Source organism: Rhinolophus hipposideros (genome assembly GCF_964194185.1).
Source record: "Rhinolophus hipposideros genome assembly, chromosome: 2".
Lineage (NCBI taxonomy): Eukaryota > Metazoa > Chordata > Mammalia > Chiroptera > Rhinolophidae > Rhinolophus > Rhinolophus hipposideros.
Genome location: NC_138048.1, coordinates 72,799,904 through 72,824,790, shown reverse-complemented (window position 1 = coordinate 72,824,790; position 24,887 = coordinate 72,799,904). Strand labels below are relative to the sequence as shown.

Genomic DNA, 24,887 nt, shown 5'->3' with positions numbered 1-24,887 from the left:
CCAAAGATTTTATTGGGGAAGGGGAACAAGACTTTATTGGGGGAACAGTGTGTACTTCCAGGACTTTTTTCCAAGTCAAGTTGTTGGCCTTTCAATCTTAGTTGTAGAGGGTGCTGTTCAGCTTCAAGTTGTTGTCCTTTCAGTCTTAGTTGTGGAGGGCGCAACTCAGCTCCAGGTCCAGTTGCCGTTGCCGTTGCTAGCTGCAGGGGGCGGAGCCCACCATTCCCTGTGGGACTCCAGGAATCGAACCGGCAACCTTGTCATTGAGAGCCCACTGGCCCATGTGGGAATCGAACCGGCGGCCTTCTGAGTTAGAAACATGGAGCTCTAACCGCCTGAGCCACCAGGCTGGCCCCCACAATACAAATGTTTTGCTTTCCACAAAATTAAAGGGCCTACTTGAGTTATTAGCTGATACATTATTAAAAATTACTTTGATGATTAATTTTTATGTGCATTTTGGCTATAACTTAAAAATAGTTCATGGGATTGAATGACATTGGTCCTTCCATTTCTATCTACTTATCTATGAAAATAAGATTTTCAGTAAGCTTATAAAAACAAAGTAATAATGGAATTTATGCTGAAGGCTATTTTCTTTAGTAATAAGAACTATCCATCCATTAGTATATTAATTAATTGAAAAAAATAACCCCATACTTCTCATTGAGATAAATTTCTAAAATGACTGCTTTAAAAATGAATTTTATCAAAATTTGTAATGCAGATTTTTTCCCCTGTCAATTGTGTACTAATAATCACAAATGCTAACTCAATCCAGAGCAAAAAAGGTTAAACATTACAGACAAGGACATTTTGAAAAATTCAAATTCAACTTATAGATACTTTTATTGTAGAAACTTATAATAGAACCATCAAAAATACTTTAAGACATATAAATTTATCACTTGAGGATAAAATTCTTTGAAGAAAGTGGAAAGGAAATACGAGAACAGAAAAGAATGCAGTAAAATTTCTAACAGTTAAATAAATAAATTTATATTTTTTAATGGTTATGGTAGCACATTACCGTGGTGTTTAAATTCCATTCGATAGAGTACAGCAATTTTTAAACGTCAACATATACTATATTTTGAAATGTTACATCTTTTGCAGCTATTTAAACATATAATGAAAATTTCAGATGTCGACTTAAAAACCACTAACTTATAGTTTATTCTATTCTTTCCTTTGTACTGTAACTATTTGTTTTCAAGTTTTATCCCCTTTATGAGAATACAGATCATTGAGGATAGGGATCACATTTTCTAAGATTTGTGTCTTTCACAAAACTTTACAAAGTGTCTATAATGGGAGCTCAATTAAGTATTTACTAATTAAATTATTTTTGTTTTCATCAAAGGAAGTCATTCATTCCTCTTCCACTGTTCTTTTACCAAGACTTCAGGTCAGTTTTTTCTACTACTGATAATCAAAACAACTGCCCGATGAAAATACAATTTGGGTTTAACAAGTAACTCACATATTATCTTTACAATGAGAATAGAAAAAATACTGTGAGAAGGAAATGAGTATATATGGTAAACTAATATCAAGTTTCTTAAATGTGGTTATTTTCTATATAAAATAAAACAACACTAAGCATTTAGAAATATATTTGTTATTATAAAACCATAGTGTACACATACTCTTAACTAAAACCAATTTCTTTTCATGATGATTCTTTCTAATGTGTTCCAAATTAGAAGGCAATAAAAACACCAGCAGATGGATCAAAATTCATTGCCTCAAGAAAAGGCAATAAACCTTTTCTTCTCAGGTCATTGATACAGAATTGTAATCAAAAATTGTATTTTTTACACTTTACTCAGCACCTCTGCTTAGAACATGGTAAGCACAAGATATTGCCTAACATTGCTTTATTTGCTACCGTATCCAACAATCAGCTAGCAATCAGAAGTAGCTTATGCATGTACACTGGTTTACACACTTTTGCAACTTTTGAGGATTATCAAGTAGGTTTGGTCTTATCCTATAGTTATAACCCTGTGGTTATGATTGCATTTAAATATGATATACAGCATTTTATATTGTATTTACCGTGTTCCCCGAAAATAAGACCTAGCTGGACAATCAGCTCTAATGCGTCTTTTGGAGCAAAAATTAAGATAAGACCTGGTATCATATTATATTATATTATATTATATTATATTATATTATATTATATTATATTATATTATACCGGGTCATTAATATAATATAATATAATATAATATAATATAATATAATATAATAGACCGGGTCTTATTATTATAGTAAAATAAGATTAGGTCTTATATTAATTTTTGCTCCAAAAGCCGCATTAGAGCTGATCGTCCAGCTAGGTCTTATTTTCGGGGAAACACAGTAGTATTATTCAAAGAAATAATATCACATATAAACCTCTTAAAAATAACATAACTTAGGCAAAAGCAAATTTCAAAAATGCAATAAAAACTCTTATAACCTACTTAGAAATATCAAATATGAGTTTAGGTTTTAGATAATCTTAAATCTCCCCTGATTCTTACCATTCCCTTATTTTTGTGAGGTTGTTGCTTGAAGAGAATATTGCCTTGAATTACGAAACTCCTTTTATTCAGAAGAAAAAATTGGAACTATCTTATCTGTGACAATCCTGTATCCTAATAATATCTTTGTGAATACTAATTCTAGGTAACATTCATTGAGTACCCCCTTTGTAACAGGTACTCTGCTTAGCATTTGACATTTCATCCTCACAATAACTCTCTGAGGTAGGTAATGTTATTGAGCCCATTTTACAACAGAAGTCTCTAAATCAAGGTTTACGGAAGGCAGAAGAAACAGATGTGAATATTTATACCCTGGTCTTCCTGAACTTCTTCTTAGACTGAGAGCTCCTTCAAGAGGGATCATTTGTGTCTGAGCACACATGACAGTGCTGACTATGGAGATGTAAGAGAGGAAGAGAAAGTTAGAGAAGACCCTTGCGCTGATGTCATGAGGGTGGGCAATAGTTAGATGTAGCAGATGAGTGGCCAGACCAAGAAGTGTAATCATGTTTCCAACACACCAATAGAAAAATCACATTTGTAAGAATGTTAGAGTGTGAAAACACTTTCACAAAAATGATAAGAGTACTACAAAAAAATAAGTGTTTAAAGTCACATCTGACTTTCCTGGAACTAAATCTAATTACTTACTGATAATTTCATTATTTATTATGATGGATACCATTGAAGACCTAGGAGTTTTTATTATTTAGCTAGTTCCTTTGTCTTAGTATAAAGTGTTAACAGCTTTTTTCACTTTCATGTTTCTTTTCACTAGTATCTCTGTAAGAAAAAAAATTTGGAAGGGAACAATGTAAGTTACTTAAATTTCTCTGAGGCAGAAAACTTCATGGTCTGAATTTCTGGAACTTGTGGGTCAGTCAAAAAAATTAATTAGAACTTAAAAGTGGTCTTTTGGACTTTTTGTTAAACCTTGACTTCTTTATTCTCTTAGTAAATGAGATCAGGAGTAGTGATTTGATTAAATCACATTCATCACCAATAAAAACTTTAAATTTTTTTTATCATTGCAACTTCGGGCTTATCAAAGGCCATTAGCATCCCAAAGAAGACAGGAGCCATACACGAGCAATTTTCCTGCTCCTGTCCTATTCAGAGTCCCTACATTTTTTTTTTCATAGTTCACAGTTTAGCACAAAATTCTCCTGAACTATCTAAGCTCATTTTAACTGTGTCCAGAAGTCCTAAGTGAAAATAGTTTATCCCATATTGGCCCAAAGGAAATACAAAATCAGTCAAAGTGAAAAGAAATAATTTCATGTTGTTGGAACTGCCAAATTACAGAAAGATAAACAATTTGGAAAAGAAGAAAAAAAAGCAAGTGTTGACTGTTTTTATGCACATTAAAGCAAACATAAAAAGGATTGATTCAGCGTTCCACTTGTGATGAAAACAGCCTGGAGATACTTTAGCTCCCTGCTAAGCCTTTGGTATCCATCAGAACTGTTCCATAGTTGCAAAATTGACTGTAAGAGAAAATCTGTTTAATCATCTGTGTATTTCCAATTTGCCTACATAGGTAAAAGCACTTAGCACAGTTCCTGGAACGTAGGTGGTACACAATAAACGTTAGCAATAGCAATAGAACAGCTTAGATAGCATCAGTACACTGCTAAGACAAAGAGGGAAACATCAAAGGGGATGATTGTTTTGTGTTAGAGAACTCACTGTTTCCAGGAAAATTAAATGGGGATTTTGATCAAGTGTGAAATTGAGCATTCATGAATTTTCGGGGGCCCACTGTTGGGTATTCTCCAACCCTACCTTTTCAATCTGTTTTGAAATATAGTAATTCAGAAAATACTTTTTTTTTTTTCACAAACAGAGCAATATTTCACTTCAAATTTCCTAAGTTAGACTGTTCTAGCTTTTTGGGGTTTGAGGAGACAACATGCCCCACTTATCACTGAGTACATTTTATAACACAGCTGAGAAAACCAGGTTGTGCTCAATAAAAAAGCGAAACAAAACATAGCCCAAAGGACTGAACCAACAAGGAATTAACATGGGTTTATAATAGATGTTAATATTAACTAATAACCCATGCTATATGATCAGGTAAAACCTTTTTAGTGTATAATCTTACAAAATCAGTTTGTCACCAAAGGAACTAATATTTTTTTCCTGAATACTGAAAGATTTTGGTAAGCCTACTAAAACTAAAGTTTTTCTTTAGAATATTTTAATATACTCAATAAACCACTCCACATGAAATTACAGAAAAAATAAAATTTTAAGCAAAATGCAAATTCTAATGCTCAAGAAAAAAATTGAGTGGGAGAAAATGGGAAAGTTATCAATTTTAACATGAACTTTACTGTCACTAACCCTGTCTCCTTTAGTATGAGTTCAGCGGGTAAGAAAATTCCATCTTAATCATATCCAAATATGTAACTACTAGTTATATCTTCAGGTTTCTAACTATATGCTTAATGAAGCAAGAATATGATACGTTGAAACCGCTTTGATTTCAGAAGAACCTTATTATAAAGAATAGAACTAGGAATATTAGAATGTACTTGCCAGATAGTGTAGCAAAATGAGCTTGACTTTTTGGTTTACTTAATTACAGTCTTACCATAAAAAATAGATTCTGTAACTTAAAAAAAAACACTTTCTTTGGTAATATTTGATGATATTTCTAATCAGAGCCCATAAAAACTCTTTAAAAAATAAAACAATACTTCAAGATGTATATATAAAATTCTCAAAGAATTGTCATTTAAAAACACATGAGTTCCTTCCTTTTTCTGTTTATGTCAAAAAGCAGGTTATCTTTACACAGTCTCTGTAGCTCCAAGGAATTTCATTTCTATGGCAGCTTTTGGTGCTTGGGCTGAGCCTCTATTCTTTCGGAATTCTGCTGCGATTTCCTCAAAGGATTTTCCTTTGGTTTCTGGAACTTTGAAAAATGTAAACAGAGTAAAGCCCAAGACCACTCCAGCAAAGAGGAAAAACACGTAAGGTCCACAGAAGTCCTGCATGGAGACCAAACACAGAGTCCCAATTAGCAGCTGTTCGACCCTCTCTTCTGTTCTGTCAATTTGCACAATATTAAGCCACTTACCGCAATGTACGGGAAACACAGAGCTACAATGAAATTGCAGGTCCAGTTGCTGAATGCAGCTATTGCTAAAGCAGCGGGGCGTGGTCCTTGACTGAAAAATTCAGCCACCATGAACCAGGGGATAGGGCCTGGGCCAATTTCAAAGAAACTGACAAAGAGGAAGATGGCGGTCATGCTCACGTAACTCATCCAAGTTAATTTATTCTGAGGAACAAACAAAACAGAAACAAACGTAGAACTGGAATCATTGGCTGCTGCTTAGCAATCATTTGCTAAGTCTAAGACTCATTGGGTTCAGCAGTGACATGACTCTCTTCCCGATATGTTTATGTTCAATTAAGTACAGTTATTCTAGTTGGACACAAGCTTATTCTAGGATGAGTCATCCTGAAATCTTTCGAGCTTTGTTATAGGAAACTGTCTGGATTAGGATTTTATGTTACTCTTCGTCACTCTTTTCCTGTGAAAGAGTCACTCCTTCTGTGTAAGGATCCTACTTCTAATAATGCCAAGGGTGCTAGACAGGATGACTGTGAAGTAGTGGTGGAGGGCACTGGGCTGGAGAGGTCCAGGGACTTGCCCAAGCTCACACAGGCAGCCACGCAGCAAAGCCAGCCCTGGAACAAGTTTGGGGCTGACCCCAGAACCTAAGCTCTGACCATTTTGCTACAAGGCCTCCCTGGGCAACAAGTACAATTGATGTTCAGTCTTTAAACCCCCCAAAACGAGTTCTCTTTTTTCTTTATATTCCTCTGGTGTATTATATGCTGTTCCTCTGGCTTTATTTCATAAGTCATTCACAAATGTTTTTTGACATAGAGGTACTTTAACCTGGAGCACAGAAGTGCTATCATCCGGTCACTGGAAATCTCAGTGCAGGCACCAAACTCACCAGCAGCACGAGGCCCACGGACATAAAGATGGCACAGACAAACATCCCGCTCATTCCAATTAGAAACAGAGAGCGTCGCCCTGCCTTCTCCACGAGGAACACCTAGAAGAGTTTTCAAATATATAGGCTTTATACTTCAATAGTTTTTACTGACAAAGAGGTTATTTTATTATAATTTATATAATTATTATAATCCACAATTTATTATAATCCACACACAGCTGGATGTGGAACTGAGGAGGGGAGTGGCTCTTGCCGGAGGTGGCAGCGCTCTCTCAGTGACCAGAGCTCTTTAACAATTACCTGCTTAATTTAGTCACAAAGATTTGAACAGGGCATTCGACAGAAAGAACTATAGTGTTAGCTGCTCTCTGGGATATCACTTGGGGTACAACAGTACGAGACTATACATCTTGGATCTCTTCCAGTAGGTTTCCTGTATGTTTAAAATACAAAGTTTCCACATTAAAAATGACTTTTTTCTCTCCTGGTATTTATTGTAAGTTTTAATCACAGGGGTTTGTGCATGGCAGACACCTGAAATGGCACAACTGCTGAGGTGTCAACTATTCTCATCCAACTTCCTGACTGCTAATGAAGTCGAATTATGACCACTCACTTGGCAACATAGAGAATTTGATCATCTTGCCAAAATAGGTCTTTTATTTTTCTGCTGGGCCTAAATATACCTAGTGTTGCAAACAAGCTATCCATTTGAAAAGGTAAGAGTTGAAAGCAAAAGGTTAAAGAGCTTTCTTATTCGAAGTTAGGAGATATATCATAGATGGGTTTGGGGACCTTTGCGTTAATGGTAAAGATTTACAATTAGCCAAGACCAGAGTTTGTTGGATAGAGTCTGCTTAATCCTTGGAATACTGCCACGGTTGGAGAGTCACACACACAAAAAAACTACCTGTCATAATTTCTCACTTTGCTGAGTCATTGACTAGACTAGATCAATAGCAATCCAATACGCTTAGTATGGTGTGCGCTGGCTCTGAAAATACATGAGAAATAGTTCTTTTTGCCTACAGAGAAAGCCCCTTTCCTCTCAGAGGCATTTCGTATCAGAGTTTCAAATCACTCCAGGATGATAAACAAAGAGCCCATATTTAATTGCTGTGAAGAAGTGGGAAAAACAAACCTTTCTCACATTCATAAAATTTCTCTCTGTTGACTCTTTAATGATGGGTTTCAAAGCTGGCTTGATGACACCACATCAAGCTACCAAGAAAACAGAAACATTTCTTCAGGAACAGGGTTTTTACTATGTCTGTTTCTTCTGTCTCTGAACAATTATTATGAATAGGATAAAAATAATTCTAAAACTACATGCCTTGAGAATTGAGCTGGACTCCCTTTTTGAGGCCAGCTGAGCACTCAGGGAGGAGTGTGACATAAAGTAAGACTTGGTCAGGGGCTGGAGATGTCTGCCTCCCCACCTTCGCTCCAGTGGTGTCACACATCCTGGAAGCCTACTCAGTGTGGGAGCCAGTGCGTATTCCTATTTGCACATCTTTATTTGAAAGGATACACGGAATTTGGTAACATTGGTTAACTTTGGGAAGAGAAATTGGATGACTGAGGGGCTATCTTTTTTTGGTCCTTTTTTGAACTTTAAAACCAGTTTTCAAAACTATACATAATTAAACATTTTAAATGTTATTTGTTGTCCTGGAAGGTTATTTGTAATTAGGCAGCCGATTAGAGATTATTTTTTATTGTGACACTTGCTCAAAAACTTTCACAGAATAAAAGGATGAACTCTACAAAGGTATATTCAAAATAATCAAGACACTTTTCAAAACAACTCCTCTAACCCTCACGGGGTTGGCAGAAGGAAGACAAAAATGAAATTCTGCAGTAGTTTTCTTTTAGACACTCTTAGAATTTGGGTTACCCAATCTTGACAACTTTATGCTTTACATAGCAGACCCTGTTACATATAAAATGTTTTAATCATAATCTCTATATTAGAAAAATATGTTGAAGTAAGATGTGTAACAAGTTTTATCTCAGGGAGATAAAAGAATGCCAGTAGTCCCTTGGTTTACATCCCAGCACCAGGCCTTTGTTGATCTCGAGCGACCTTTTGACTCTGACAGGCATTATCTCTAAACGCAGGTCTACAGAACCACTGCTGTTCCCTTGTATTTGTTCTTCCCCCCGCTTTCCAAGGTCCAACACAGTTTAATGTGGTCTGGACAAATCTGCCTTTTGACCTAGGTGGCCAGGCTATAATTTATTGACCACCTCAAGCTAATAGTTAAAATTCATGTACAGAGAATGAAAAACCAGTTACTAAAGTATATTGAGTACAACATTGTGACCAAAATGGAAAAGCACAAGCTTTTTGGACATCCTGCATTCTAAGATAAAAACAAGCCCAATTACCCTCATTTTAGAGTGAGTTATATTAGTTGGAAAGTTTGGGGGATTTTTTATTGTTTGTTTAATTTTTCGATTGTTATGTTAAATATTCTTATTTTCAAGATACTGAATCATTTCTTACATAAGGTATCTGGTCTTAAGAAAAGTACGTGACCTCTTCCACTTGTTGGAAAAATTTCTTTTTTCAACAATAACACTTGACATTTCAAAAAAACAAAAACTTTTCAAAAATAACAATAGCATTTCAACTTATACACCACTTCCAATCCATCGTCTCATGTTACCACATTCGTATACATCACCAGAAGCTGTGGCCTTGTGAGCTATATGAAAGCTCTGCACAAGGACCTAACATCATAGGAATTTGCTGAAACTGTTTAATTTTACTAGAGGCTTAGGTATTTAATTGAGAGCCACATTTATTTTATTTAAATGTTTTTCCCAAGACATCAGAATAAAAAAAATTTAACCATAGAAGGAGAGGAATCTAGGTACAACACTCTAGATAGAAGTGGCAAGCTATTGGTTAATCCCAAGGGGTTTAAGGATAGAGCAAAGGAGAAGGAACCTGTATTTATACAAGGAGAAAGTCCTCTGTGTTCCCAAGTGAGTTATTAAATCACAAATGAGTGGCTAATGGCATACCAGCTGATAGAGAGAACCAATGATAACCAGAGAGCACCAGATAACCTGCTCACTTATACCTAATCTCAGTACAGTGGTTGGTTATTCACACATAGGACTTTCCATGACCCACTCCATTTTACATACCCAGGGCATGTGGACAATAAGTCATTAGTCACTTTTAGATCACAAGGGATTTTTTTAAACTCCCATTTCTGGCCTGAGGAACAAGCAGAATATTTTTGGCTATTTTGCTTACAGAGAGAGCAGTGAAAACTGTATTGATGGCACCAACTCCAATGGTTGCGTAAACTGGTTGGCTGAGCCCAGCTGTCCGAAAAATACCAGTTGAGTAGTAAAAGATCTGCAAAGTAATAAGAGTTTAGTTGTAATCAAGAAGCCTAGAATGCATGGCTTTAATGCAAGAAATATTTTAAGTTGTTTATTTTTAGTTGTTTCTATGGAAACATGGTCCCTAGAACTTCCTAAAGATTTTATCTGCTTTCTCCTTCCAAGGAAGGAGAAACCACAATTTTCCTTCAGTGTCTAAAGCTTCTGATTGCTTAAAAGTTTTCCTTATATTTAGCTGAAAACTCTGCATATGCATTTTCTTTATATTAAAAACAATTTTAAACCTTTCGTTAAAGTATAAAATACATACAAAAAAGTACATAGATCATAAGTGTACAAGCTCAATTAATCTTCACAAACTGAACACACCTCTCTAACCAGTACCCAGATCAGGAAATAAATCATTTTCCTGCCTTCCAGAAGCCCCCTATTTTTTGTCACTCTATTTTTTTCAAGGAAATTCTTCCAACTCTACCATTGTACATAAAATTTGCCAGTCTTGTACTTGATATAAATGAAACAACAGAGTATATACTACTTTGTATCTGGCAGCAACATTACCTTTGTGAGAAGAATCTGTATAGTTGTATTTGTATATTTGTGTTTCAACATCATTACTATATAGTATGTTATTGTATTATATACCACAATTTAGTTACCCATTTTACTATCGATGGGTGTTTATGTAGTTGCCATTTAGGGTGATTGTGAGTAATGCTGCTGTGAATATTCTAGAACAATCCTCAGTGAAATATGCATCTGAGTACATATATACCTAGGAATAGGATTTCTGGACAACAGAGTATACATCTGCTCAGCTTTGATAGGTACTGCCACACACTTTTCCAAAGAAGTTGTGTCAGTGTACACTCTCACCAATAAGTATGAGAGTTCTGGTTGCTGTTGCATTTAATCCCACTAAAATTCCCCGCTCATCTCAGTGGAGATGGAGAAATCTGGTTCATAATCTCTCTAAAAGATTTTATTATTTTGTTACATTTTTACTTTTGTAATAGTGTTGTAGGTCATTTTGTTGTTCTATCATCCTCTGTCCTTTCTTTTCCATATCACATGGCCTGGTGCTGGCAGCTCTTTCTGTAGACAGGGCGGATACAGGAGCAGCGTGCAGACTGTGTTCAGTGAGAAGCTGCTTCCAGCCTGCTGCACACTATCCCAGCAGCCTTAAGTTCAGTACTTCCTGGGCACCTCTAAATCAGGCACTGGGTTGGAAGCTAAGCAGGGAGGTTCAGCGAGAGTAAGTGTTGTGCCTTTGGATGTACAGGCAGAGCTGAGATAGGGGATAGCATTTAGTCTCTCAGCCCCAAAGTTGTAAAAAGTATTTAGGTAAAAATGAACACCAAGGACCTCTTAAAGGAGGTTGAAGACCACAGCAGAGCAGTATTCAGCTTATGGAGTGAGGTTCAGGTGTCCTTTGGCTTCACCTAATAGGAATTACTTTCTTTGCCTCCCCCAAGTCTCTGCCCATCCATCAGTCACCCCCAAAGTGTCCCTTGTGGATCTGGGATTGGCTCACTATAAAGGACACCCAAACCACATTTTCAACAGCAGTGGAAGGAGATAAGTGATTTTCTTTAACTAGTATCTAAACGCATGCATGATTATTGTCTTCTAGTAGCTAATTGCTAATAAAACAGTTGTAGTCTGCATAATGCAAGGATTTCAACTCAAAACCCAAAAGCTAGCAAGATTTGTACTCAGTACATTTTCAATCAAGTATTTTCTACCACCCTCAGTCACCCATATCATATCAGTTTACTCTGCTGTTTATTTTGAGTGTGTGTGTGCTGTCTCCCCAAGTAGACTGAAAGTTTCTTGGATGGCAGGAAATTCCTTTGACCCTGGCTATCTGATATACTTCATTTAAATAGATGGAGGGAACCATGGACTCTTTTTGCCTAGGCTGTCATAAATCCTACATTTGATACTCAACTCTAGAAGCCCCTTGTGATTGATTCTTCTTTGGTAGAATGATTCTCCTTTTTTGCTCTTTTGTATTTATTATGACTGTTGCCTTTTTACCCTCATCTTTAAAACTTGCAAGCTAATGTTAGAAAGCAGATGAGGCAAAACAGAAAATTAATGCTCCGTCAGTGTTTGTTGTAGTAAGACATGTGATGTCAACATCTTAAAATGTCTTTTACCTATTTAAACGTACACCCCTTTCCTGCCCTACCTCAATCCACGTTTCGCTTAAGAGGTAGGGAGTATTCTTAAACTCACCGCATTGATGCCAGAAAACTGCTGAGCCATGTGCAGCATCAGTGCCACTAGGATAGGCTGTCGGTAGCTGGAATTGGTGAAGAGCTGAATTATGGAGACTTTCTGTTCACTTGATGCTTCTTCCCTTTCTTTTCTCATCTCAGCAATGTCTTTGGTGACATCAGCACATCCTCTGAGTCTTTTCAAGCCTGTCCCCAAAATGATTAGGTTTATAGAACTCAGGTCAAAAAATGTATTTTTATTATGTTAATGAAAGAGCTACAGTCTGCATAGCCATCTCTATTGCTTAATAGCATGTGTGTTGAGAATTCTTTTTTGTTAAATTAAATCCTGCTCTTTTATTTTAAAAAGGTAGAACATCTAGCCTCATTTTCTGACAAAGAAAATGATCCTCATTATCACAGAAGCATAATGCTGGAAAGGTGTTTTAGAAGCCGATGATTGAGTCCAATACTCTGCAAGGGGGCTTCCAGTTTGGGCTCGAGCGAATGTTTACGGGTGCAAAATGGCATATACCAGTCATATTAAATGATCTTGCACATTCTTCTTACACGTAATCACTAACTTCATTTGGAAAGCACTGGTACCAATATCATGAGTAACCGTTCATATACACTGCTTCTCATTAGCTGGTAGTTCCTAAACAATAGGTACGAAGTAAAACCACCCATAGACTTACTTTTCTTTGCTTTCTCTTCCTCATCTAACTTGATGTAGAGGTATCTGGGACTTTCTGGACAGAAGAAGAGCAGCAGAGACTGGAGGACTGCTGGCACGGCAGACAGAGCAAGGAGGATGTGCCACAGCTCGTGATTGCCCAGGAGAATATCAAGGCCAATGATCTGAAAAGGGAGAGGGGAGGTGTAGCAACTACACAGCACTTTGGGTCTGCCTTCGGTGACAATTTGTTGAAAAAAGCATATTGACTATTTAATAGTAATCCCTGACAACTTTAATTCAAGTATGCACAAGATGGAAACTCTTACTAGTGTGTCTCACCTTACCTAAATTAGGGACTATTTGCCTTATAAAGAATCCACCTAGGTTTGTTTTCATTAACTCCTATGGGGCATTTAAGATGGCAACCAACCAGACTTTTTAAGAACATATTGAATATCTAAAACAACACCAAAAATCATGCATACCTTTGGGCATTTCTTAAAATTTTTGTTCTTAGGTTACCCAGAACTTAAATACAATGGGGTTATATAGACAGAACAGTTACTCTGATGAAAACCAGCTTTGTGATCCCTATTGCAGTAGTTTACCCTCTGCATAGTCATAGGTTTGGGGTTCCAAAGACTCCCTCTGAGACCACAGGATAGAAGGGAAATATAGAGCCAGCTAAACAAGAGCTGGTCATCATTTATATACTAAATTTCCAAGTAAGATACTCAAAGGAAATCCAGACAGCCAAAAATTTGAAGTTTCCTATTCTTTTAAATCTGAATGAAGTAATTTAATTCTAGAATAGCTCCAGAATTTCAAGACTTGGTTTCCAGGTTACTTTCAGTGCCAACACCAGCCCAACTCCAAGGGGAATAGTGAAGAATGGAGTAGTAATCATGAAGTTTTGAGCTAAAAAGCTCATGCCTCTACACCACCATCACTGGTGGAACCGTTGTTTTGTTTTTTCAATTTTGTGTGTGTGTGTATCTTGGTGTACAGTGAGAATGGACAGTCAGGGAGGGAGAAGTTGGATAAAGCATGAGTAAGGTAGGCGAGGGGAGTTTTTACCTGACTGATAAGAATGCCTGTGACAATGGCCAACTGGTGAAGAGCGCCAATAGCACCCCTGACAGTAGTTGGAGCAATTTCACCAATGTACATTGGAACCAAGCCTGAAATTAGCCCTGCATGAAATATGAACATAAATGTTATTTTGTTTCATTGTTTGAAATTAAATTGATTGGGGTGACAATGGTTAGTAAAATTACACAGGTTTCATGTGTCCAATTCTGTATTACATCATCTATAAATCCCATTGTGTGCTCACCACCCAGAGTCAGTTCTCCTTCCATCACCACATATTTGACCCCTTTTACCCTCTTTTACCATCCCCCTCCTCTCTTATCCTCTGGTAACCACTAAAAATAAATAAATAAATAAATAAATAAATAAATAAATAAATAAATAAATAAATATTAATGTGAAACCAGGATTATTTCAATAACATTAATTTGGTTTAAGTGCAGTCAACATTCTGATTGAAAGTCTGTTGAAAGGAGAACCCTTGTTCCCAACCATAGACACAGTTTATGCCAAATAGTTTATGCCAAAGAGATTCCAAATAAAGTTGTAGCTGGATATACAAATAGAAAGAAATTGTTAGTCAAGTATGGAAATCATTCATAGCATTGTTTTATTTAGTTTTTAAAAAAATCTATGTTGGTACTCAGTTTACATCATAATGCCTACAGATGCCTTAAGAAAAGAGACAGAAGAATGCATTAATAATTTGCTTAAAAATAATTGTATTCTTAATCTAGATTCACGGATTAAAGGAAATTAGAACATATGTAGGCCAACATCTTTACTGGATCGAAGTGTGAAATGACTTACCCAGATCATAGTGCAATAGAGTGTTAGCATGAGAACTGCAAGCCTTATCTGAGTTTTCACAATGTGGAGGTGCCTTAAGCTCACGTTACGGTGGCGGTGCTGGTGGTGGGGGAGGGGGTAGAGAGGTGTAAGGGGTAAGAGGTGTAAGGTGTAAGTAACTCAGGGGCTCTTTTCCCAACTGCTCCAACCACAGCAACCCAGCTGCTTCTTTATTCTCTCCAAATAATAGGCTTCAGAAAAGATTTTATGTAAATAAGGACTTTGGGTGCTTAAGGGAATACAAAAACTGAATAGCACTAACACTATGCCATTCCACCTTACATAATTTTCTTATATGTAATCAGTCATGTTGGAATGGTGGAGTATCTTATGCCATTTGCTAAATGCATAAGAGGGTCAGGGACTATCAGTAAATCAAGGCTGAACGCAGTGTTTGGCATTTTTCTTAAGAATTGAAAAACAAGATTTGCCAGAGGCTTCCTCTTAGAGAGACTGCCTAACTATCAAATGGAAATGGGTGGTCTTTGTGTAAAAGAGCTGTTTGGGAGCTGTTTCAGTATGTTTTTAAAGCCTTAAATTGTTCTTAATATTTCACATGAATATTTGCATGGTTGATATGGCACCTGGATTTCTGCTGACTTTTTTATGTGACTCTAATGTGTGGTCTGTTGATTTTAAATAAGAAAAAAATAATCATTTATTACACCCTAGTCCAAGCTGTACTATCTTTCTGTAATATCTACTAGTATACCTCAAAAACACAATAGTGTGGATAACCTCACAGGTCTTATCTACACATGAAGTCACATGAACTTGAAGTTAAATTACATTTCCTATAATTTTTAGCAACTTTGATGCTCAGACTTGTCCCAGAGATAATTTGAAAAGATTGTTGGAAAGTACAAGTGTACTTGGCTATGTTAATGATAGGTTGCTTCACAGTAAGTTTGTAGCATTTCTTTTCAATTTTACCGGAAATGTTTTGTATTATTTTTACTGTATTTTAAAAAATGAAGGAAAAGAAAGAAGAATCATGATTTGGAACTTTTTGATAGTGTTATTATTTGCAGTTTTCAGAAGAGAAAACATATCTAAGACCAGATAGAGACAGTGCCAGAACTGATTCACTGTGAATCTAAAACTTTCCAAATAGGGGTTGACTTTTCACTTTGATAAAGCTATCCTGACTTTCAGTTATTTATATTAGCATTGACAGTAATGAAAAGTGAACTTTAATTAAGTAACTTTAGACTATTTTTCAACTGATCATTGAAGATACATGGAATTATAGTCTTTCCTCTTGGCAGGTAAACGTGTTATAAGTATTTTCTACACCTTTTTGTGCCCTTGCTCCCCCTCTACCACCCACAGTGGAAGTCAGTGGTTTGGAATTGCTACAACTTGGGACCATGTGTTAAAACCTTGGCGCAGAACTATTAAGGTGTCACTGGTAATGAGAAGCTAAAGATTTGGCTGTTTTAGAGAACGTGTGACCTTCCCTTTGTTCAGGCCTCTGCTGATTGTTTCCAACGTTTGAAAAGCTATTTCCAAGAACTAAGGATCCCAGCAATTCAGATGTACAGTTCATGGGAGGAGCATCTTTCCTTCATTCTGAACTCCTCTGCCAGCTGCTTTTTCCTGATTTCCTCTGCCTATGGTCACTGCCACCTGAACGCTTCATCCAGCCAGGGCTGGAATCTGACAGGGCTAGTCAGTGTGGTATGAGAGATGGGCCCAGGGTCAATGGCTGTCAGGATAGGAGAGACAGACATATAAGCGGTCAGGTAGGCCAAAGGGCTGACTTAGAGGTTCTGGGTGTGGCAGTCTTCTACTGGCTACTGTGTGTCTGAGAGTAATAACAATAGATTGCATTTCTTGGCAGTTTACTGTATGCATTCAGATTGTATGCTGGACACTTTATGTGTAGTATTACAAGTACCCTAAGAGGCAGTATTATTTTCTTCATTTAATAGATAAGGAAACTGAGAGTTAATAATTTGAGATCATATGACTAGAAATAATGTCATTGCCATGGGTAAGAAGACAGCTATACAATTACCTCTTACTGGTCCCAAAGCTCCCTAACTCGGGACTTTAAATTTATGCTATTGCCTGTCCTTTCTGTGATGCCACCTCGGGCTCAGAATGTTCCCTACATGTTACCACATCTGCTTTTGGAATAATTTTCAGACGTCTGTGTGTGTGTGTGTGTGTGTGTGTGTGTGTGTGTGTGTGTGAGAGAGAGAGAGAGAGAGAGAGAGAGAGAGAGAGAGAGAGAGAGAGAGAGAGAGACTTACCACAGTAGAGTCCTGATACGCCTCTTCCTGAAATTATAAGAATGTGAGATGGTCCTAGTTTCGAAAGCCCCATCAAGAGAGCTCCAGCTAATGAGAGAATGTTTGCTACCAACAGGGCTTTGATTCTGAAATTTTAAAAAGCAAGGATTATAAATTCAGCATCAAAACTTGATAAAATTAATTTGCTTTCAAAGTATGCTGAGATTTTTACCTAAGAGATTATTATAATTTTGCTGAAAAGGCTAGTTGGGGAATCTTAAACCATGATTGCTACTCTGACTTATCTATGGACTGAAGCATTAACAATACGTAATACTTATCATGAGAGAAGCTGGGTTTCATGTGCTCGATCTCCACATTTTGATAGAATGATTCTGTGGTGATGATGACTAGTTTGATTTATGATAAAACTTCTGACACTTTTTCAAACAATTAACTAAATTTTCGACTAGTTGATTGCTTTAAAAAATAATTGCATGGCGATCACTAATGTCAATGCTGTAGTTACAACTTACGACATTTTTTTCTCTTTTAATGGTGCAAGTTTTTAGTTGATGTAGATCACGAAAGGAACTTTTAAAATTAAATTTTCTTTAGTGTGAATTATTTCAAAGTAAATTAAAACATACTTTTACTTTGTCTTATCATAATTACATTTATTTTACTTTTAACATTGTATGTCAGCATATTTTCAGAATCTATGAATTAATGTTAGCTGATGTAAAATAACACATAATAAAGTTCACAATAGCACAAAAACATTTTCAAAATGAATCATATAAAATTTGACAACATTTGCAGGTATTTATTCTTATTATATGGGAAAGTGAGGTACAAAGAAACTTTCTTCAAAGTTGAACAGATGATGGTAAGGCCAGTGAAAGAATCTGAGTGGACTGGTATAGAAATGTTTGTGCCATAAAGAAACGTTAAGCATCTTGTTATGTTCTGTTTCAATGTTTCAAACTTTAACAGGTGAACTTTTTCTGAGCAAATATCTTTAATACCAAAGAGATTTTTTTTTGAGAGCAAAACTGTGTAATCTCATACTGCAGTGATTGCCCAACAACCATACGATATTTTGAATAATATCTCCCCAGAGTCTGCATCTTAATCCTAAAACCATGGGAATACATTACTTTATATGACAAAAGGGATGTTCCAGATGTGATTAAGGACTTTGAGATAGAGATTTCCCTGGATTATCCAGGTGGGCCCAACAATGTAATCACAAATATCCTTATAAGAGGAGAGCAGAAGAAAAGGTGATGTGATGAGAGAAGTGCTGTATTTCCCCAAAAATAAGACCTAGCCTGACAATCAGCTTTAATGCGTCTTCCGGAACAAAAATTAATATAAGACCCGGTCACGGTAGAGATTGGAGTGATGTGCTTGGAAGATGGAAGAAGGGCCACAAGCCAGGGAATATAAGTTTCCCTGGAAGCTGGAGAAGGGCAAGGAAATGGATTTTTCCCTCAGAACCTCAAGAAGGAACCAGCTCTGCTGACACCTTGACTTCAGCCAAATGAAACTGAATTTAGCCTTCTGACCTCCAAAACTAAAAGAAAATAAATTTGTATTGTTTTAAGACACTAAGTCTATGGTGATTCATTAGAGGAGTAATAGGAAACTACTATATGGAAATTATCAATTACCCAAAGGCAGAGGAAACAGGAGGAGTTAGAGCTGGCCAGATTCAGAGCTGTCAGGTAGAGAATGATAGGGGTGTTGCTCTGTGAAGAGCTTTTTCTCTACTTACAGAGGGCAGGCGAATGCAATAATTTACCTTAAGAAATTTAGCTGGTTAACAGTATATTCTGTGGGGTGCGGGGGAGAGGGGGCAGATTAAAAGAAGTCTTAAAAGGGATAGCCTGAAAGTATTTTGAGGCCAGATTGCTCTAAACTCCTTCTTCCTTACCACCGATGGATGATGGAGCACTTGATACAAATTAGAGGATATTACCTTCTGCTCCAAAGTGAGAAATGGTCAAGAATAATCTAAAAATATTTAAAATGGTTGGATCAGGGAGAAGGAAATATATTTCTAAATATCTTTCTTTAAATCTTACTCAAAATACTTCTGTTAGCATCATCATCAAAGGCTATATTTGCTGCCTTACTCTGCACCGGACATTGTGCGAAACCCTTTGTGTTCCCTTTCATTTAATCTGCACAATAATTCTGCGAGGTAGGTATTATTTTTTTCCACATTGCAGATCGGAGGAAACGTTCTAGAGAACCCAAGTAATTTGCTCATTTCACACAGCTATTAAGTGGCCGAACTGGGACTCAATCTGTGTGAAACCAAAAGTTAATGCTTCATTTTAGTGAGTCCCATTTTTGATACAAAAGAAAGAAAGCATTCCAAGGTAAGTTATGTATGCCTTCCTTGACTTGTGGTAGTGTGGATTGCACAGACCAGGGTCTCCCCCATCATACTCTTATAATTAAATTGTAAGCACTCTGGAAAAATTGACCTTGAGAACCCAAATCTAAAAATAGTGGCTATACTATTTAATAAATGATGCTGGGAAAACTGGACAAGTACATGCAAAAAAATGAAACTGGACCACTTTCTAACTCCATATACAAGAAAAAACTCAAAATGGATTAATGACTTAAATATAAGACCCGAAAACGTAAAACTCCTAGAAGAAAACAGTAAATTCTCAGACATTACCCATAGTAATATTTTTACTGATAAATCTCGGGCAAGGGAAACAAAAGAAAAAATAAACAAATGGGACTACATCAAATTAAAAAGTTTTGCACAGCAAAGGAAATCATCAACAAAACAAAGACATCCTACTGAATAGGAGAAGATGTTTGCTAATGATACATCTAATAAGGGTTTAATACCCAAAATTTATAAAAAAATGTATGCAACTCAACACCAGAAAAACAAACAATCCAATTAACAAATGGGCAGAGGACCTGAAGAGACATTTCTCCAAAGAGAACATACAAATGGCCAATAGACACGTAAAAAGATGCTCAACATCACTAATCATCAGAGAAAGGGCAAATGAAAACCACAATGAGATACCACCTCACTCCTGTCAAGATGGCTTATCATCAATAAATCAACAAACAACAAGTGCTGTTGAGGATATGGAGAAAAGGGAGCCCTCATGCACTGTTGGTGGGATTGCAAATTGGTGCAGCCACTATGGAAAACAGTCTGGAGGTTCCTCAAAAAATTAAAAATAGACCTACTTTACAACCCAGGAATTCCACGCTTGGGTATTTACCCAAAGAAATCCAAAACACTAATTCGAAAAGGTACATGCACCACTATATTGACTTCAGTGCTATTTACAATAACTGAGACATGGAAACAACCTAAGTTCCCATCAATAAATAATTGGATAAAGAACCTGTGGTACATTTATACAATGGACTATTACCCTGCCATAAAATAAGAATGAAGTCTTACCATTTGTGAAAACATGGATAGACCTAGAGGGTATTATGCTAAGTGAAATAAATCAAACTCAGAAAGATGAATACCGTGTGATCTCACTTATATGTGGAATCTAAAGAACAAAACAAACAAACCAACAAAACAGAAATGGACTCATAGATACAGAGAACAAACTGATAGCTACTAGATGGGAGGGGAATTGGGGGGCCGGATGAGAAAGGTGACGGGATTAAGAAGTACAAATTGGTAGTTAAAAAATAGTCACAGGGATGTAAAGTACAGTATGGGGAAAATAGGCAATAATATTGTAAAAACTATGTAGTTCTGATGGGTACTAGACTTACTGGGGTGACTACTTCATAAATTACATAAATGTCTAACCAATAAATATGCTGTACACCTGAAACTAATATAAAATAATATTAAATGTCAACTATAATTTTAAAAATAGTCATGAGGATATAAAGTATAGTATAGGGAATATAGTCAATAATTTGTAATAATTATGTACAGTGTCAGATGGGTAATAGAATAATCGGGGTTATCACTTTGTGAGGTATGTAAATGTGTAATCACTGTGTTATTTCTCACACCTGAAAATAATTTTAAAAAAGGACTTACTCTGCAAAAAAAAAAAAAAAGGTGGGGGGACCTCAGATAGCTAATGACTATTATACAATTACCAGGAAAGACTTTTTAAAAGCAGTAATAGAAAATTACATTTTCATTTATTTACTTTTAACTGGTGGAGTAATGACCTTAGCAATGAGGAAAATCATATCATCTCTCAGCGAATTTCCCAAGAAAAATAGTTTTATGGGAGAGACGATACTCTTTTGTCTTAATTTTAAAGTTAAAAATATTAATTTATGGCTGTTTTTCAAGGAGAATCATTTTTTCCACTGAGAGTTGGAGGAAGCCTCTCTTTTAGTTACCATAAGTCATTTGATAAATGGTCATTTGACATTGTTTTGGGGTCTGACCATGTTGATACTAAATCCTAAGACTTGAGAGGACGTTCATCCTAGTTCCATCACTAGGACCCTAATTAGATGTCTTAAAGTAAGTCACTGGACATCTCAGAATCTCATCTCTAAATGAGGGATAGCAAGGGCTTACATTTTTCTTCAGGGATGGCAAGAAATATAAAACATCAGTAGCTGCTAAAAGAATTGCTTTGCCCATATTTTAAAATTTCATTTTGTTTAATTGTATTTATTTTAGAAATAATTAAACTAGAAAAATTTCCAGTTACATTTTAAACAAATTTGGTACAAATTAAAATGATTTTTAAATTTTTAAATGAGGAAAATCAATTTATTAACTGTAATTTATGGATTCCTATTTAAAGTTCAGCTAAACATCAATAAGTTGATAAAAATGTGAGGAACTGAACATTTTCTTTTATGGTCAAGTCCCTTTCAAATAAGAACAAGAATACAAATTGGATTACCATGCTCCCCATTACTTAAGAAAACTTCTTACAGTCTTATTATATAAAAGCTCTAGTACAAGACAAAGAAGTTATCAGAATTTTAATAACCGGAGAGAAAAAATTATAGCTTAAAGTAGGAATTTAAAAAATAAATAAATTGTAATCCAGAATTACTAACAGTTATAACTTAGCCTGTATCATTTACATTTTAAATGTTTTTGCATCTTCCAAGTTTTCTATATTTGTATATTTATTTTTATCATCAGAAAAAGGTAATTAATAAAAGACGGACTTAAAGAGCAAAAAATAAATAGAAAGAAATAATCACTTGATTTTTCAACTTTATTTTCTTTTTCTCTATGGAGGGTAGGGAAATCCCAAGAGTGTTAGTGTGTCACATGACTAAGTGAAATTTGAGTGTAAAGGAGTCTCACTGATGTTTTTAATCCAAAATACCTAACAGAAACCAGAGTAGAGAAATGGAGACACCACTGGCTTCATCTTTGGTTGGGGCTTTGAGACAGCAGTAGTAGCAGCTAGAAAACCCTTGCCAAGTATACTGAGCAATTGGAAATTGGGAATACCGACTTGACCTTAAGACTTGACTGATCCAAATGCCAAATTCTAATTTGAAGATGGAAAACTGGATGTCTAAGAAATGGAGCAATTTTGTGAAGCAAACAATGGATTCCTATGTTAAATATTCCACTCTTGGCTTTTCCATAGAGCTCTGGAGTTAATCATTTGTGCAGTGGTTTCTTAATATGTTTTATAACTTACAAAGCCAGAGATTCAAAGCAATTACCTAGAAATACACACCAAATTCAGTTTTTCTGTAAATGCTTCCACAACTAAGCAGATTGGTCCAACAGATTTTCCCTTTCTGTGGTCCAACACTAACCCTAGGATCACGAGTTGAAAAATCAACTCTAAAACTATTCCACAAAAAGAAAGAAGATTTCTTTCTAAAGAAATGCTAGCAAACTCTAAATACTAAAGTTTCTAAGTTTACATTTATTTATGTAATTCACCTACCTTCCAAGCTTGTCCCCAAGCCACCCACCAAAGAATGATGCGATCATTCCACCAACTGCAAAGCTGGACACAGACAAGGACCAGAACATGGTGATGATGCCAGAAGATGCCACAGACTCTTCCTCAGCCCAAGGGGTTGGTGTTGGATTCCTTGGGGATGGGGTTATGGGCAGTTCCGGTGTACTCTCGATAGGATGGTTGTTGACAGCTTTTCGGTCATCTAGCGGAATACCCAAAACCTGGCTATAGTGGGACATTATTACCTAAGGGAATAAAATAAATAAAAATAGCTCCAATGTTTCAAACATTCTATATATTTTTATTTGTTTTTCCTTTAAAATGTGTGTTAAGTTTTTAAACAGGATGATACCAATTATGTACATGATACACATACAAACACATATAGATTTATTTAGAGTTGACCGTGTCCTATAAAACAGAGGTCACAAAGTCCAGTGCCAACAGAAACCAGGCAGGAACAGATAAATGAAGGAGGCAAGGAGCACCTTGATGACTAGAGGACTGAAATACTGTCTCTACTTTTGAGGGATTCAATAGCGAGTGAGCAGGATTATGGCGCTTGAGAGTATTTGCCCCATCTGACAGAAGAAGCTGCAAATGTGAGACGAGTGTTGATGACCTTTGATTTTTAAAGAGAAGCCAGAAATCTGTGTTTTTATGTAAAATTCTCCAAGTTTTAAATGTTGGCAACTATGTAAATTGAAAATATTATGTGGCTTAAAAGATATGTTTATACACTAATGTTATCCCTACACAGCAGGATTTAAATCGACTTAACACAAGTATGTTAATGGAAACATAAAAGTGGATACAAGAAAAAAATTTGGGAAAGATAAAGTGAGGTCAAAAATAAAGTTATTATACAAATTCAAACACTAGGTGCTGTATCCTTGCTAGAAGTAAGGTATTAATATAGCAACAAACTTCCTAGCAGCCAATGCAAAGAGAGGAAAACAATCATGTGTATTGAATTCCAAAGATAAAAAAACAACTCAGTGGCCGCTGAGAAGGTATTGAGACCTGAAGGAAGTTTCTCCTGTGGATCTCACAGAGCTCAGTGTGTAATAGAAAATTCAGCGTGTTCAAAACTGAATTTCACAGAGCTATATTTTATAATGTGTTTCCGTAGAGGCAAAGATCACTCACATGGGAGCATAATTGAGTAAAGGCACATTTTTCAGGTGATCTTCCTTCCATGTCATCCTCTCAGTGAGGATTTGGTCACTATTGAGCAGTGAGCTGTGAGGTCCTCTGACAAGGACCCAGAATGCAGCTGCCCTACGTTGCCAGTCATCAGCAAAATCCTATGTGGCAAAGTCAGCTCAGGGATGGAAAGAATTGACATCCTCTTTATGAGAAAAGAAGTCTGACCAAGGCATTTGCCTCATTAGAAAGTCACTCTGTATGGATAATATGCATAGAAAAATGGCTGTAAGGAAATACCCCAAATGTTCTCAACAGTTTGCTCTATGTGGTAGAATGATAATGGGTGATGTTTTTCCTAATACTTTCTGCAACAGGAATTTGTAGCTTTCATTAAAATGTGTGATTTAAAAATACCTTAAATTAATTCCAAGTGTCATTCCACTAATAAAAACAAATGGGCCCGAATGACTTTTCCCACATAATAGTGTTTAAGCAGCTCCTTGAACACAGAACAAAGGGGCGATAAGAAAGAGCACTAAGCTGGAAGCTAATGAGGGGTCTCTGTTTTTAGGTCTGGCTCTCTAGAACTGTGATTGAACTAGGGGGAACCTTAGATTTCCTCGAAGATTGGAAAGGATGGCTTAAATAGGGATTTGAAAAAGTCTTTCATAAACAGAGAAGCGGCTCTACCAATTATGGTGATATTGAGCCAAATTTCGGGAAACCTGCTAAATGTCCTCACCCAAGACAAAAAGCTATGACCCCAGTGTTATTCCCTAAATCTTTCAACCTCAGCAAGGCCTGCCATAGTCATGATGACATGTGGCAGCTAACCAGAGCACATCT

At 36.3% G+C, this 24,887-nt stretch overlaps 1 protein-coding gene across 2 annotated transcripts in view; it reads right to left on the bottom strand.

Moving 5' to 3' along the window:
* Window positions 1–820: 820 nt before the first annotated feature.
* The window catches only part of SLC2A2 (solute carrier family 2 member 2), a 35,121-nt gene continuing 11,054 nt past the window's right edge, over window positions 821–24,887 (bottom strand). The window contains exons 3-12 of one of the 2 annotated variants that reach the window (XR_013994183.1): window positions 22,875–23,137; window positions 16,981–17,105; window positions 13,859–13,974; window positions 12,801–12,963; window positions 12,122–12,309; window positions 9,789–9,893; window positions 6,515–6,616; window positions 5,623–5,826; window positions 4,424–5,533; window positions 821–2,086 (exon numbers count right to left, since the gene is read on the bottom strand). Coding sequence is in view for 1 of the 2 variants with exons in the window: in XM_081062641.1 (XP_080918767.1) it covers window positions 5,333–5,533; window positions 5,623–5,826; window positions 6,515–6,616; window positions 9,789–9,893; window positions 12,122–12,309; window positions 12,801–12,963; window positions 13,859–13,974; window positions 16,981–17,105; window positions 22,875–23,137 (1,467 nt within the window). In the remaining variant the exon portion in view is untranslated. Of the gene's footprint in view, window positions 2,087–3,558; window positions 5,534–5,622; window positions 5,827–6,514; window positions 6,617–9,788; window positions 9,894–12,121; window positions 12,310–12,800; window positions 12,964–13,858; window positions 13,975–16,980; window positions 17,106–22,874; window positions 23,138–24,887 lie in introns of those variants that run through there. The other variant, XM_081062641.1, reaches the window with a different exon arrangement.